This window comes from Myotis lucifugus, unplaced genomic scaffold (genome assembly GCF_000147115.1).
Source record: "Myotis lucifugus unplaced genomic scaffold, Myoluc2.0 scaffold_3, whole genome shotgun sequence".
Classification (NCBI taxonomy): domain Eukaryota; kingdom Metazoa; phylum Chordata; class Mammalia; order Chiroptera; family Vespertilionidae; genus Myotis; species Myotis lucifugus.
The window spans coordinates 6,237,765-6,254,778 of record NW_005871051.1 but is presented as its reverse complement, the minus strand read 5'-3'; the positions used below and the strand labels follow the sequence as shown (position 1 = coordinate 6,254,778).

At 44.0% G+C, this 17,014-nt stretch overlaps 1 protein-coding gene across 17 annotated transcripts in view; it reads right to left on the bottom strand.

Annotated features, from left to right (window-relative positions):
• The window catches only part of CFLAR (CASP8 and FADD like apoptosis regulator), a 43,386-nt gene that overhangs the window by 11,452 nt on the left and 14,920 nt on the right, over nucleotides 1–17,014 (bottom strand). For 14 of the 17 annotated variants that reach the window (XR_002831094.1, XM_023760166.1, XM_023760172.1 and 11 more), the window contains 6 exons: nucleotides 15,252–15,357; nucleotides 14,119–14,254; nucleotides 13,150–13,235; nucleotides 9,470–9,527; nucleotides 6,277–6,326; nucleotides 5,494–5,575 (listed from right to left, as the gene is read on the bottom strand). Coding sequence is in view for 14 of the 17 variants with exons in the window: in XM_023760166.1 (XP_023615934.1) it covers nucleotides 5,494–5,575; nucleotides 6,277–6,326; nucleotides 9,470–9,527; nucleotides 13,150–13,235; nucleotides 14,119–14,254; nucleotides 15,252–15,357 (518 nt within the window). In the remaining 3 variants the exon portion in view is untranslated. Of the gene's footprint in view, nucleotides 1–5,493; nucleotides 5,576–6,276; nucleotides 6,327–9,469; nucleotides 9,528–10,501; nucleotides 10,607–13,149; nucleotides 13,236–14,118; nucleotides 14,255–15,251; nucleotides 15,358–17,014 lie in introns of those variants that run through there. The other 3 variants (XR_002831095.1, XR_001349537.2, XM_014461428.2) reach the window with 3 other exon arrangements.

The following is a 17,014-nucleotide window of genomic DNA, read 5'->3' as shown; positions in this document are numbered from 1 at the left end:
ACAATAAGAACAGCAAGTCTGGATGGGCCTCAGACCACGGAGCATCCTTTAAACATCCCTCTGGAAAGGCGGTCACTCGGAGACCAGCCTGCGGTCATGGCCGTAAAGTCACATCTCTCCTCTACCAGAGGGCGAGGTGGCACGATGTCAGCTGGAAACTGCAACGTTGTTGGGCCAGCAAGAACACGGAGACAGCCCAGTCTCACGTAGAGGATCAAGGGGGTGGTAACAGTGTGACTCTGAACAAGTTACAGCCTTAGTTTACTCATCTGTAAAATGGGATTAGCACTGATGCCTAGACTATTAGTATGTGCTTCAAAAGGGAGCAGTGGGGATCCGAGGAGGTTTCTGCCAAGATGCTTTGGACACTGTGCGTGCTTATGTATATAAGGTAGTAAATTTAAAGAAAATCAAGGCAGGCACTTCCAGTCACAAAGCACGAGCCTGCGGGTGCCTCTCTCTCATGGAATCTGCCTCCTTAGCACCCAGAGAAAGGTCTCCACCTCTGAAACTAAAATGGGCTCAGAGTAGTCAGGTTCTGTGTCCTCACATGGCACCGTGACTGCCTGCTCCTTTCCCGCAAATAGGGGAAGAACAACTTGGGGGCCGAGTGCAAAACAAACTTCAACAAACTGCAGTTCCACATTCAAAATGCCCTGGAAATTCCACTCCTGACCCGGCACTATCTTTGTAAACTTGAATTGTTCTTCAGAAACCAAATTCCGGGGGGTGGGGGGGGGGGGTTTCCTTCCGGCCACGCGGTTAGAGCGTGGCTCTTGGTGAGCCGCCAGCCCCGCCCGCAAAGCACCCCCACCGCCTGCCTCTGGCTTTCTCATCTCCTGCTGCTCTGCTGAAAGAGCATGTTTACTTATTCAAGATCACAAGGGAAGCAGCAGCTGCTAGAAAAATCGCAGTCTCCGCCTGGTTAAAAAGTACAGGGACATCTTCCAGCTTTTCAGGAGCAGGGAGAAAAGAGAGAGGGCGAAACACTTCTTAACGTCTTTTCTTCAGGAGCCTACACACCAACCAGAGCAGTGGTTCTCAACCTTCCTAATGCCACGACCCTTTAATACAGTTCCTCATGTTGTGGTGACCCCCAACCATAGAATGATTTTCGTTGCTACCTCATAGCTGTTATTTTGCTACTGTTATGAATCGTAATGTAAATATCTGATATGCAGGGAGTATTTTCAGGGGTCGGGACCCACAGGTTGAGAACCGCTGAACCAGGGTTGTAGATCGAGGCCCTGAGTTCACCTGTCTGTGACCTGATTCATTCCCTTCTCCACTCCGCAAAGCAGGGCCTGGCATAGCCCAGCTCTGCAGGGTCACTGACACAGACGACACAACTCCACGACCGGCTTTTTAATTCTATCAAACGGGGACAATTAGCCCCAAATCCCTAGGCCTCCGTGTCTGCTCCAAGGAGAGGTTACTGTTCTCTGTGAGGATGCATCTCAAGAACAAGCCACCGAAACAATCACCTTATCGTCGTTCACAGCACGGCTCTGAGACCAGACTGCACCTCATTGCCTCCATTTTTGCTTCACACAGGACCAAGCATGGGGCTTTGCATAGAGGAGTTGCTCAATAAACATGTGTGGGATAAAGGAAGAATAAACCTATAAATGTTTGGGGGACTTATACTCTCTGGGTAAAAATCTTTTTTTTCTTTTTTTGAGGACCGAAGATAGGTAGGTATAAAAGCGTCTGCTAAATTCTGCAGTACAAATAAATGGTTTTAGAATCATGCTGAGATTAGAAGAGCATATTCCTTCATTCACCCGCCAAATATTTATTGGGCTCCAATGTGCCAGGTGCTGTTCCAGGTATTGGAGACACAGTAAAAGGGATGGACAAGTCCCCCCCCCCCACACACACACACACACACACACGGAACTTCCATTATAGCAAAGGAGCCAAGAGCAGAGGCTGTGGAGTCAAGCTTTCAAATTCCAGAGAAGTTAGGAAGGGAGTTGACCGTGTTCTGCTTGCTCACCTTGAAAATGGGGACAATAGTACAGACCTTACAGTATTATTTACGAAGATTAAGTGAGAATCCATGTGAAGGAATTAGCACATAGTCGAGTTTAAATCCATTTTCCACTCTGATCACCACCCCTCTCAAGTTAGTCATCATATGACTGTTCGTCTCTTTCAGATCCCTTGTCTCAGTTGGCAATAATGTTTCTTACCAGACTCCTACACTCTTCCCAAATGTCCAACATTAACCACATGACAAAGTTAACCAGGCAAGAGACAAAGGAAACCGCAGGCATCCTTCTAGATGAAGCCCCCAGGCTGTTCAGATGGAAATGAACACATGAGGGGTGCTCTGCGTAATTAAGACCACTGCTAGTCAAAGCAGGATTGATTCCAGGCCTCAGTGAAAATCTCCAGGAGGGCAGCTGGCAAGTGAAGGGCTGGAGGCCTAGGAAGAAGGTGAGAAGAGACCGTGCCTTCCACTCGTTTTACTTTGTTTTATTTTTTTAATATATTTTGTTGATTTTTTTACAGAGAGGAAGAAAGAGGGATAGAGAATTAGAAACATCAATGAGAGAGAAACATCAACCAGCTGCCTCCTGCACACCCCCTATTGGGGATGTACCTACAACCAAGGTACATACCCTTGACCGGAATCGAACCTGGGACCCTTCAGTCCGCAAGCAGATGCTCTATCCACTGAGCCAAAGCAGTCAGGGCCCGCTCGTTTTAATCAACACTCTGCAGGGGTTCTGAGTCTCAGCTGGGCTTACGATGGATAAACCCTCAGCGGATAAACCCACAGCACAACAGACAGCACAACAGGAGTAGAGTGTGCTGTCTTGTTGCTTAGCTGTTCATTGGACACCTGAGCCCAGGAGGGGTTTGTAAAAGAGGCCTCAAGCCCTGTTATTTGTTTTGCTCCCAGAGGCAGGGAGGGCTTGAGTCAAGGAAGCAGACATACAAATGCACCAGAGGCCAATACCTACTTCTACCTCAGACCAAAGACACAGGTGCCCCGGGCTCCACCCCCACTTCTACCCTCCTTCCCATCCTCTCCAATCAGGTCTTTCTCCTCCCTCATCCGCCCTGGGCCCTGGCCTTGGACTCAGATTCTCTGTCTCGGCCAAGCCCGTTCACACTGATGACTGGTAGGAGTGGTCTGGCTAGCTTTCCACCTGGGTGTTTCCTCAGAAGTTTCGGCCTCTCAAGTTACCCCTCCATCCCACCCAGCTCCAGCCTGTGGGGACCTGCCCCACTCAGCCGGGCCCAGTGCAGGCCTCAGCCCCCAGTTCTCTAGGCCCTCACTCGTCTGGGATCAGACTCCTTGTACCACACACAAAGCCATGCAAGTTCTAGCTTAGTGGTGTGCAACCAAAGTTAAACAAACGAATTGGGAAAAGAATGTTAGCTGGCATCAGTACCTGCTTACAGTGGACCAGGCACCACTCTAAGCCCAATCTTCCTGGGAGGTAGGTCCTGTTACTAATCCATTGTACGAATAGAAACTGAGACATAGAGAGGAAAATTGCCCAAGGTCACAAGCTAGCACATGGCAGAGCCATCATTCACACCCATGCAGCAGTCATATTCCAGAGCCCAACTCTGACCACACTCCTGAAAGGCAGAAATACACAAGTACACATTCAGTCCCTGCCGGCAAGAGGCCCATAACCCAGCACGGGAAGCAAGCACAGACAATGGGTTTTAGCCACAAATTCACAGCAGAACATGGCTTTATCTGTGTAATTCTCTTTATGCCACAGATGTACATCCCGTGCCATGTGCGTCTGGGAACTCAAAGGAATGAAACAGAACTGATTAAAATGGAAAGCAAAAGATAGCTACACCGTCTCTTTTAAAGCAGAAGTTGCTCATTGAGAAAATATCTGCTCCTCTTATGCGGGTACTAATGGCTACAAAAGGAAGGACATTCACTTATACCGAGAAACCAGCATTTCTCACATCTAACCAAAAATAGGACGTGAGAAAGAGAGATCACATCAGAAATCCTGGGACATCCAGCTTAAGGTTTGCTAATTTGATCTTCTGTCAGATTCTCTGCCCATACATCTCTCCATGCTAACATTTTATGTGAGCCTAAAAGCTAGCTCTGGTTCATTCTGAGAGAATGTTGGAAAGCCGGAAGGAAACTGGGGAGACAGGACGACCAATCCTTTTAAGGAAGAGATAGGGAATTAAACATAATGTTATTCCACTTAACTAGCTTTTTCTCATTCTCTTTAGATGCATCACCAGTGACTGATGTCATTTGAGTCACCACAATTAGACAAAAGAATCAACCCAGATCCAGACAATGGTGGCACACACATAGCTCAGACTGAGGGCAACACCCACAGTGCAGAACTAAGTGACTTAACACACTGCCTCTGAGAGAACACACTTATCATATTTTTAATGTTCCCCAGAAAAACGTTCACGGTCTCTCTGGGTGAAATGATGAGGCATCTGGTAATACTGAAACCCAGAAAGCCTTCCATTCCACCACCCTCCCCGGTCCGGGACTCCTCTCTGCCACAGCATCCAGCATGGGAAGACAGGGCTAAAGCTCAGCAACTTGCACAAACTACGCCTTTGTGCCGGACAACATGCTCTGTGTTCCCCAAATCCCCTTTCAGTTTCCTCCTGACACACAGTTAGACTGAGTCCCTTGTCTACTGGGGTTGGGTGAAGCCATACAAGTGAGTTCTGCCCAGTGAATGTGGGTGGAAATGATGCAGACCATCTGGCTGCTGTGTCTCGATGATTCAGCATCGACCTATGAACCAGAAGGTCACATGCCTGGGTTGCAGGCTTGATCCCCAGTGTGGAGGGATGGGGGAGGAGGCCGATGATTCTCTCTCATCATCGATGTTTCTTTCTACCCCTCTCTCTTCCTCTCTCTCCAAAATCAATAAAAACATATTTTTAAGAAATTAGGCATACCACTCTGAGAGGCCTGGTCCCCAAACGCATGTGGGATCATGCACTCCCTTCATCCACCAGCCAGACAGAGAGGTTCCTGTGGGGAACTCCAGGGCCTCTGAAGATGGAGTCACTAAATAACCACACGGAACCCTAGCCCAGCGGTTTTCAACCCTTTCCATCTCATGGCACACATAGACCAATGACTAAAATTCTGCGGCACACCAAAGAACTGTTTTTGCTGATCTGACCAAAAAAAAAAAGAGGTATAATTTTTTAGCTTTGTTGTGTTAGCTGTTCTCATGTTTTTATCTGACAATCTAAGGGAAAAGAGGTCAGTGCCCCTGGCTAAATATAGTCAGGTATGGCATGTTGTAAACATCCTTGCAGCGCACCACTTGAAAATTCGCTGCCTTAGCCCTCCCAGTCCACACTGGACTGTGACCTGAAAGGGGAACTCCCCTTCATGCAGAGGTGGGCAGTGGTTTGTGAGAGCCGCGAGTGCTCCTCAGGCGGCGGGTGTAGCCTGCCTGTGCCGTGGTCTCACTCTGGAGGCAGCCGTTACCCTGCAGCACCCACACCTACCTGTGTCGTTGCCGATGCAATCAAGTATCAGGCAGATTCCCAAGGGCTTGCTCTGCATCCTGTACCTGTCCTCTGGGATGGGCTGGAAAACAAAGCAGGGCTTGTTAAAGACTCTGGCACCGCTGTTTCCGCAAGGTCTCCCCTGTGTGCCAACTTTCCTTCTGGATTTTCTTAAACAGCCCTTGGGCAGGGAAGTCAGTCAACAGACAGAGCCTGAAGTCGTCACAGTTGACATTTCCATTTAATATCAAATGGTTCCTCTATTCAGGGAATGTGCTCCAGACAACAAGCTATTTCTGTTTTTATTTCATTTTAAGGAGAATCGTAGTCTCTTTACACGTGTCCTAGCTTTGCAGGAGAAACATCATTTGAAACAGAGAGAAAAGATGGGTCACATATTTCTCAGGAACCTCAGTTTGTACAAGTGATATCATTCCAAACGAGTACAAAAGGCGACCCCCTATTGCCTCTCCTTACAGAGGTTATCAGCCCAAGAAAAAGCAAGTCAAGGCTCAGTGTCTGGGCTTCCTGGTACACTCAGGAATTACTCAGCCCTTGGAATTTCCCTGCATTCCAAAGTTCACAAACACAATCCACTCCAGCATCTTTCTCTGAGCTATGTCCACGGTTCCCCTTCAGAAGAATTCTCAGGAGAATGACACTCTCAGAATCCTATCACTGTCACTAGAAATTCTTAATGGACAGATATTTTTAAAGAAGCCAGTGTTCTCCACAGAGCGTGTGTGTGCGGTGCAATCCTAAATGAGAAAATGGATTCTGTACCCGAGGCAGGAATGCTCCTGATTCTTGAACGGACGTCTTCACTGGTTCTCCTGCAGGATGAGAGGGAAATCACTTAAAAGCTGAAGGAGATTTAGCCCACTCCATGCTAGCTGCGTTTCTTCATATCACAAGTGTCTCTTCCCCTATTTCTTTCCCCCACTATCGCTTCTCTCCTCAGCCATACTCAGCCCCAAAGTTCCGACCTTGCCCTGTAAAACCTAACCGATGTGCCCGGCCAGCATGGCTCAGCAGTTGAGCATCGACCCAGAAAACCAAGAGGTCACTGGTTCAATTCCAGGTCAGGGCACATGTCTAAATTTCTGGCTCAATCCCCAGTAGCAGCCCATTGATGATGTTCCTCTCTCATCGATGTTTCTCTCTCCCTCTCCCTTCCTCTAACTGTAAAAATCAATAAAAACACATTTTTAAAAAAGAAAACCTAACTGATAAGGTAACCCAAGTTTCTGTGCTAAAGAAGGGTCATGTAGAAAAACTGCTTAAGTAGCAAGTGAAAGAAGGCTTCTCCAGGTGAGGACCAGGTAACTGCTGAGATTTTAACTTGAGAATCTAATAACTTCACCACAAACATTATCAATAGCTTTCCTACCTATGCTAAAACTGTGGGCAACACCCAAGGGAACAGACTTAGAGACTGAACAGATGGCCAGGTTTTCTCAGCCCAGTGATACTGGGAGATCGTAACGTTAAATGTCAATGGCAAGATCAGGGACAGTGAGCTTAGCAAATGTAGGTGAGCCTACAGCACATTTTGTTAGATAAAAATGACTTTATTAGCCCAGGGAGGTAGAGAAATGATCAGTTTTAAAGCCATAAAGGGCTGGCACGAACCCTAGCACCATCACAAACAAGCTCTGTGAACTTGGGCAAGTTTCTTCCTGAAGTCTCAGGGGATTTTTAAATCTCTAGGGTGAACAAACCAAAATCTATACTACTGTTGTGAAAATGAGAAATAATGTCTAAAGACAGGCCAAGAAAACGCCAGGAATGATAAGGCTTGGGGGAAATGAGCATTTTCAAAGTTGTAAAAGTTGAATCACTCTTTTTAAAGAACAACTAGCAACACCCTTTAAAACAACATCCTGCTTCTAGAAGTTTATCTTATGAAAATAATAGAGAAAGTATGCAAAAATGTCAAGGACATCTACTGAAGGACTGCCCCAAGCTAGAAAGAAACTAAAAGTCTACCCATATGAAACAGGGTAAATAAATTATCCTATATAATAAAAGGGTAAAATGCAAATTGACCAAACGGCAGAATGACCAGTTGTTATGATGTGCACTGACCACCAGGGGACAGTCGCTCAACACAGGAGGTGCCCCCTGGTAGTCAGTGCACTCCCACAGGGCTGATGGCTGGCAAGTGCAGTGGCCCGCCTCCACGGTAGCACTAAGGATGTCCAACTGCGGCTTAGGCTGTCAGTTGGACATCTCCCGAGGGCTCCTGGACTGCAAAAGGACACAGGCTGGGCTGAGGGGCGCCACACCCCTCCCAACCCCCACAGTGCACTGGGCCTCTAGTGTCCATATAATGCAATACTGTGCAATGTTAAAAAGGATAAGAGATCTTTATGTATTTGACATGAAAAGATATGCAGAATATATTGAGTAACAAATGGATTACTAAATATTATAATATTGATCCAGTATACTTAAAAATATGTAAAATGAGAAATAATGTCTAAAGACAGGCTAAGAAAACACCAGGAATGTGCATACTATGTGCATATATTTATACATCTATATGTGAAAAATAAGAGCCTTGGAGGTATATAAATCAAACATTAATCAGATTATGTTGATACTTGTAATTAAGAGAAAATTTCACTTTGTCTTTTTGTATTTTAGCAATCATGGATTAACAGAATTTTAAAAAGCACAGAATGATCTCTGTAATATGCCTTTCTCCATTTAAGGCACTTAATAAGAGCCTCATAAATTGTATCATCATCATTATCATCATTCAGATGAGATCTATTTAGAAATCCAAATTAATATGAATACGGGGCTTGATCATTTTAAACTTCTATTAGATTAAGGCCAAGAATGCGTTCTTCCTTTATTAGCAAATCAACCATGTCCAGGCCAAAGCAGCTCGCCCAGGATCACCAGGGTGTGGAGAGCTTCACTTACCTCGCCTGTGCAAGTCCAATCAAGAACCAACCTGCCATTAGCGCAGTGGAAAGAACACAGATTGCTTTTAATTCCTATCCAGATCTACCAGGTCTCCTATTTCCCTTTAAACAGCTTTCAGAATGCTAATGCTCACCACACCTCACCAGCGTTTTAAGAAATGCTGTCACTTCAGGAATCAATTTGCTCCTCCATAGCTTTTCCTGGAGCACAGAATTTTAGGTATGAAATGACAGGCATGGGCTTCACCATCTGGCTAATCCGGGCAAAATGCTTTTCCGTTTCCAACTGCATGCAGACAGCATACAGGCTGCCCTACTACAATGATAACTTCCATCAGGCCACTGCCCTACTACAATGGTCACGATCTCCACTGCACACAGGACCAAGTCCAAGCTCCTCTGGTAAGACTGGGCCCTCCTTACCTGCCTAGCCATCCCTGCCTGCCTCCAGGAGTCCTGAGCCATCTCCACTGCACTGTGACTGAGTCTCAGCCTCGCTTCAAGGAGGTCTCAAGACAAGCAAAAGGAATACGCTTTTAAAAATAGGAGGGATCGCGTGCTGCTGTCAGAGAGATGAGAGAGGTCATACAGGTTGAAATTACTAGTTTTTTAAATTGTATTTTTTCCTTTCTTTTTAGGAGAGGGGGATGTCATCTATAGAGTACCTAGACTTATTAAATGGACTTGAACACAAGATCTTAGTAACCTTTCTTCTTCCTGCTGCTAGATATTTGGTTTAACGTGACTCATTATCACGGTTAGATTAATGTTTAATGTGGCCTGGTTATTGTTTCATTTCAGGCAGAAATATATAGCCAAGAAGATGAAGCTGGTAGAGTAAGAGGTGTTTAAATTCAACTAAGTGAATTTGGTAAGTAACTAGAAATGCCGATGAATACATTTTAAGAGTTTAACTGCGTTGGGGGAGCTTTAATGAGACTGTATAGATAAAGAAAACAGCCAACTCTAAAAAAGAAAACAGTTTGTACTAGAATTATCAAGCATTTACAAGAAAAAATATGAAGAGAAGTCAGTCTTACTTTGAATGTCAGGATGGCTCACCATGGGTCTTTGTCCTTTACTCCTCCCATTCTGAAGCTTCAAATATAAAGAATAAGGTCACAGTCCCTGTTAGTTTTTTCAGAGTCACATTATGTTACACCTCTTTAAATATTTCTATAGAATTTTTACCCAGGAAAAAATAAAAATATCACATTCACTGTTAAATTAGCTAAAGAAGAAGAGCAAGAGCTATTAACTCCATGAATCCTACATCTTGTAGCCAAAGAACAAGGCAACTTTCTTTTCAAGAAGTGAAAATACAATTAACATGTAAATATGCTAAATTAGCGTATTAGAATGTTTCAAAAGAGCTCAATAAAGTCAGCTGTCATGGTAATAGTAGAATTGCTATAAAAGCTCCAAGACAGCCCAACTGGGTATGGCTCAGTGGTTGAGCATTGACCCATGAACAGGTCATGGTTTGATTCCTGGTCAGGGCACATGCTCAATCCCCAGTGGAGGGGAGGGGAAAGGGTGCACAGGAAGCAGCCAATCAATGTTTCTCTCTCATCATTGATGTTTTTATCTCTCTCTCTCCTCCCTTCCTCTCTGAAATCAATTTTAAAAAAATTAAAAAAAAAAAGAGTTCCAAGACAGAACAAGCTGTTGAAACATGCAACTGACCTTAAACCTGATCATTTAACACAGAGGCAATGTATGTATGGTTAAGAGTGGGAGTTCTAGCTCAAATAAACCTGGCTATAAATTTTGTTTCTGCCACTTAATAGCTATGTAACCTCAAGCAAGTTATTTAACCTCTATATATCTGTTTCTTTATCCTCAAAATGAGGACAATAGTGGTACCTACCTTATACATTTTTGTGAAGGTTAAGTGTATTCAAAGCACTCAGGACAGTACTTAGCACATGAAGTGCTTAATGACTGTCCAGTTACTGTTTTCTATAATTGCCCAGCTAAACATAAGCCACATGTGGGCTTGATTCTCGGTAACAGCTACCACTTCTGAGGGCTACAGTGGGATTAATCAGAGAATTAAAGATTGAACCGACCCTTTCTTCTCAGATGACAGGTCCTGTGTAAGGTACACATCCCACATACTGTCAACCATCTGATACGCTCAGCTTTCAAATGACAGTTTCTCCACTGAAGCTATCCTAGCCAAAAGAGAGAAGTAGACTGTTCATTACACTGTCTTAAGCTAAGTCTGTGTGTCTAAACTTAGTAAAGAAAAGCATTTAACCAGTGACGTAGCCGCAGGTTGATGATATTAAGTAGAAGTTTAAGCTCCACATGGCTATGCATTCACTTTTACATACTATTAAAGATACATAACATTAAATCGAAGCTAGATTTAAGAAGCATTATACTGAGCCCTTGCCGGTGTGGCTCAGGCGGTTGAGTGTCATCCCGTACACAGAAAGGTCAGCAGTTTGATTTCCAGTCGGGGCACAAGCCCATGGTGCATTCAGATTGATGTTTCTCTCACATCAATGTTTTTCTCTCCCTCTTTCTTTCTCCCTCTCCCTTCCTTTCTCTCTAAAATCAATGTTAAAAATATATTTATTTTTAAAAGCATATTGCAAAGAAATAAATGAAATCAAATAAGCATTATATTGCAGTGTCATACAACTTTTTTATTCTACAATATGTTGCTATCATGTGCCATTTAATGCCACCGTATCTATTTTTATTGATTTGAGAGAGAGAGGAAGGGAAAGGGATAGAGAGATAGAAATATCGATCAGCTGCCTCCTGCATGTCCTCCATGCAACCAGGGCATGTGCCCTGACCAGGAATCGAACCGGGAACCTCTTGGTTCAGGGATTGATGCTCAACCACTGAGCAACACCAGCTGGGCTGCCACCATAACTTTTAAAGCACTTTTGCAGCCATGTATGAGTTAATATCTAGGTATTCGGTTCCTAAATCTTGAAAGAAATTCACTGAATTCATGTGCTACAGTGCCTGCTTATTAAATAAATGAATGATCAGGGTCATAGATTAATATAGAAAATTTAAGGAGAAGTTTATACACAGAGCATGTGAGTTCTCAACGGGCTACAAAGGTAGTGAATACAATTACTTCCGTTAACAAAATAGAAAGACAATAGTAAAAATGGGGCAGAGTTTTAACTAAGAATGGCGACCTAATTTATATTAGAGAGACAATAGCAGAGAAAGCTCAGAAAATCTGAGTCAGCATCCTAAATCAGTTTTGTCTCATTTAATATCACAGAGATTCAGAAAGACAAAAGCAAGCATAATTGGTTCTTGGAAAACGACAGACATATCTAAGCAATGGCGTATTTAGTATGTAGTTTATTACATACACCACGGTGTAGAGGAAGGCACAGGGACTGGGCCCAGTTCTGGTGATAGCTGGAGGTGGGTAATCACTTAGCATTCTTTAGGACTATGTTTTCTTATTTGTTCAGCGAGGGGGCTGGACAGTATAATCCTTATCATCCTTTTCAGCTCTGAAATTCTATTGCTCAGTAGCATCTCTTACAGCTCATGTTATTCATTAAACTATTTCTATCATAGGGGTAGTTAATGTTTTCATCACATACTTTTATGAAAGTCTTTATCATTTAACCATGAAATTGCACTCTGATCTAAGTCCTCACTACAAATTCCACATAACTTTATATGGGGATGAGGATGAGATTATACTAAGATTGACTTCTCAGAATAAAACATATTTATTGTTTTATTCTGACCAATAACATCTTCACAGACCAATAACATCTTCACAGACCAATAACATCTCTCACCCTGGCCGGTTTGGCTCAGTGGTTAGAGGGTTGGACTGTGGACTGAAGGGTCCCAGGTTTGATTCTGGTCAGGGGCACATGCCCGGGTTGTGGGCTGTCCCCAGTCGGAGGCTTGCAGGAGGCAGCCGATCCATGATTCTCTTACATCATTGATGTTCCTCTCTTTCTCTCCCTCTCTGTTCTCTCTGAAATTAATAAAAATATATATTTTTTAAAATCTCTCAATAACAAAAATGAAAGGGTTAATCAAGAAACAGGGCTAACTCAGCAGGGGCTAACAAAAGAAAGCTCGTTCTGCAAGCCTAAGCCCTGCACACAACATGCTCCCCTTGAGTGGTTATTTTACAGAAATTCCTGAAGACCATAATTCCCCAGGAAGAAGGACAAAGGGCAAGGCTGTAAAACTATGACCCACGGACCTGGGCAAGGTCCTGATCCGCCCGGTCCTGGTCCGTGTGTCAGCCTAAAGCTATCTGCAAGCGCTCCCTACGCGCATAAAAAGCCTGCTCCCTCCCCATTCGCCACTGATTTCTTTTTCAAACTCAGTCCACCTGCACCCAGGTGCCTTGAGTAAATATCTTTTTAACTACCCTGAGCCTTGAGTCAGTTCTGTGCGAACCTGGCCCAACTCCGAACCTTTCAAAAAACACTTTTGCCGACATCATTAAAATAAGCTCAATAAGCTCAATAAAAAGCAAATGCCCAGAGAGGTAAATACAAATGTATTTATTTGGAATTATTTTTTGTCCAAACAAAAGATTGGGAATAAGTTGTTACATATGTATGTTTTATAAACACAGGCACATTTCTACCACAATTTTTTCAAGTGTTAAGTAGAGTACATAGTGTAAGAATATATATTTTTTAATTAAATTTCTGAAGCTTTTTCATGCTGGGATTCCACACATTTGCTCCAGACTCACCCTTAAGTTATATGAAGGATCCTTAATACTCAAGTTTGGGAGAGATGCCTGGAGGCCATTTACATAACTTGTTTCTGCTCCTTGAGCTGTAAGCAGAAGAGAGTTAAGGTTTACCAATTATTATTAAATGAATCTTCAATGATAGCTCAGTACAAGGTCAATCATCATCTTTGAAAATACCCTAAACTTTCCAGCCACCTTACTTAATTCAAAATATCAGATCAGATGACTCTTCTTCCACCAGCATCATTAAGAAAGGACTAAAAATGCTACTCTTGTACTTAATCTTTTATCAGTCATTTGGGGTGGAATAGGAGGCGGGCGGGGAGGGGCAGTTCTGTAGATCACTGGGTCTCAGCCATGTCCTTCAGGCTGTGACTCTGGGGGCAGTAGGCTGCTAACAGGCCCCAAGCTGAGGCTGAGTCTAAAGGACAGTGGGGGCGGGGGACAGGCCAGAGAAGGCCAGTGTGAACCTGGTCCCCTTTACCAAGGGAGGGGTTTTCAGCAGAACAGATGCCCTTTTTCATGAGAAGATTTTGTGAAACTCAGAACATATGCAGGAAAGCCATGGAACCCCAGTGACAAGATCCCACCCAGAGTTGGATGGTGATCAGGTCAAACGCTGGAGCAAGGCAGCAGGGCATATCCTCAAAAGCCCTGAATGTCCACAGCACCTCCACCAGGTGCAGAAAATAGGGGTGCAAACTCTTTCTTGAAGGTGGGAATGTTAACAACTGCTTGGTGGCATGTTGGAGAAGGCCAAGACTCTTGGGTCATGGGCGTGGGGTGATGAAGTCAGCAGATCTGGGATATGAAAGATATAAAGGGATATGATCTCTAATCACAGGCTACCAGGGGCTGTGAACATTCAGGTGCTTTCCAACCACCCAACAATGGATATTTACCAACCAAACCTACCCTGCACAGGGTACTTTCCTTAGACCGCGGAAAGGCCAAAATTCTGCTTACCAGACTGCTTGTATTTCTGGATTTTTGTCTTCAGGTCTATTCTGTGGATGTTCTTCAGACATTTTTCTAATAATTCCAATTGATCTGGAGCAACTAGATTTAGCTTCTCCAATTCCATCACAAGATCCAAGAAGCTCTAAGAGAGACACCAACAAGAAATAAATGTCAGTAGGACTGACGATTAAGCCCCAAATGCAAAATTAAGGCTGTGGGTGTATAACAGCAAGAAACGGTGACAAGTGGAGCTCCTTCAGACCTTCAGGGATCCTAAACTAGACTTCTCTGCTTGATAGGCCTTCCAGGGCCAGGTGCAAAGTACTCTCCTGAAGTTGACTCAGCAAAGAGGCAGTGGGAAGTCTTTTGGTGGCCAACCTGTGTCTAGGTTGGGAATGGACACATGGCCATTTTGTGTCATCAAGGAATATGGTGGGAGAGCGGGCCTAAAAATACAGTAAAATCCTCCCAAGCTGCTTCTCTTTCAAACACTCAGGCTGGTGTTATGGTAAAAAACACTAAGGGCTTTCCTGAAAAAGGAAGAGAGGAGGTAGTTTGGGGAATCTTTTTACTAGGAAAACCCCAATGATACCGTTTTGAAGTTCCTCACATTTTTAATCAATGCTGGCCATTCCAACTCACTCTGATTCAGAGGATATGAGGAGGCAAAATTTCAAGGTCAGGGCATTTTGTTACTCAGCCATTGCCTTTGGTTTCACCTCCCTTCTGCTTAACATTTGTTTGCTGACGTGCTATTTTTATTCTAAAATAGAATAACCATGCCCTAGCCAGTTTTGCTCAGTGGATAGAGCATCGGCCTGGGGACTGAAGGGTCCCAGGTTCGATTCCAGCCAAGGACACATGCCCAGGTTGTGGGCTCGATCCTCAGTGTGGGGCATGCAGGAGGCAGCCAATCGATGATTCTCTCTCCCTCTCCCTTCTCCCTTCTTCTCTGAAATCAATAAAATTATATTAAAAAAACAACAACAACACCATACTGTTCTCACTTTCTGCCTTCCCTCACCCCCAGCTTGGGCCTCCGTGCTCAAACGCCTGCTTCCCTCTCTTCACACCATAGAGAGAATCCTCCAACTTCTGATGGGCTCTTGGGAATATTAACCAAGAAAAAGAAAACGCACCTTATCCTTGGCTGTCTTGCCTCGGCCCATATAATCCTTCATGAGAAAAATTAATGAGGACATATCAGATTTATCCAAATGTTCACCAATCTCAGTCATCAGCACCCTGTGAAACAGACAAGTTTCTTTAGTAAATTCAGATTACCAGTCCCAGTGAGACCACCAAGAACCTATGCCTCCTCTATGCCAACAATTGGTTAAAAGACTAGTTCTTGTCCCCATTTGAATGTGCCCCCCATAAGACAGAAAGCCTAGATCACCCCAGAAGGAGATCTTAAGGGAACTCCAAAAGATAACTCATCTTTTTCCCAGTTTTCAATAGGAGATGGTACTTCTCTTTCCAACTAACTACTCTGAAAACAACTCAGAGAATAAAAACTTCCCTAAAGAATCCCCTAGCTCCCCCAGAAGTTATGAAGAAATAAGTAAAGAACCTGAATGACTAAGATGAAGACAGAAATAGAATTGGAAATTATCTTCTCTGTTGAACAACCTCCCTGATGCTGATGCTGATGCTGATCCGGGGACCATACTTTGAGTCACAAGATTCTAAAGCAAACACCCGGCTCACTCTGAAACTCAAAGGGTAAAGATCATCTAGAGCCTGGGGATTGTGACCGCAGAGGTCCTGCTCTAGAAAGCCCCTCCTAACTCAGTCAGTCACCTCTGTTCCAGTAAGAGCTACCATCATGCTTTATTGGGCTTAACGGCTGTTTTCCCAATTAGACTCACAGAATCTTGAGTATGGAAGAGTCTTCACATACTTTGCTCTAGCACTTTCCAAAAAGCAGGCTGGCATATATCAACCCACAAAAACAAAAGCTACTTAACAAATAAATAAATGGCCCTAGCCCAGTTTGGCTCAGTGGATAGGGCATCAGCCTGCAGACTGAAGGGTCCCAGGTTCGATTCCAGTCAAGGGCACATGCCGGGGTTGTAGGCTCGATCCCCAGAAGCGGGCATGCAGGAGGCAGCTGATCAATGATTCTCTCTCGTCATTGATGTTTCTATCTCTCTCTACCTCTCCTTTCCTCTCTGATATTAATTTTAAAAAATACATTTAAAAAAATGAATACATAAATCTAGCACTCCCCTCCCATTGCCTGGCCTTTCTGCCAAAAGGCCCTGAGAAACTGCCTCCCCACTCACCGACCATAAGAAACAGTAAATGTTGAGTGCCCCCTAACTTATTCACAAAAACCCAGTTGGTGCCTCCCAAAAAGTTTTAAGGTTACTGATATTATATGATGGTTATGATGCTTGGAGAAGTGGAAAATGACGAAGAATAACAACAGCAACAATTACATTTGCAGAGTGCTTCACAGTTTTAAAAGGTACTTCACATGCTAGATTATCACAATTGAGCCTCACAAACAACTTGTGAAATTAGGTATTCTATTATTCTTAGCTTTCCCACTAGGAAAAAGAAGGCCCAACCAATGTTAGTGGCTGGATCAGCTAACCAGGCCTGTACCTGACAGTTTTGAGGCTTGAATCAGGACTTCAGACCTCAAGTCTCAGACACTTCCCAAAGCCCACACTGCTTTCAACTCTCTTTAATATATTTTTTAATAATACACATCATCTCCAACTATACATTATTGATATAATAAAGGCTGGTGGCCCGGCTGGTGTGGTTCAGTGGATTGAACATTGGCCCATGCACCAAGAGGTCACCGGTTCAATTCCCAATCAGGGCACATGCCCGGGTTTCGGGCTCAATCTCCAGTAGGGGATGTGCAAGAGGCGGCCGATTGATGTTT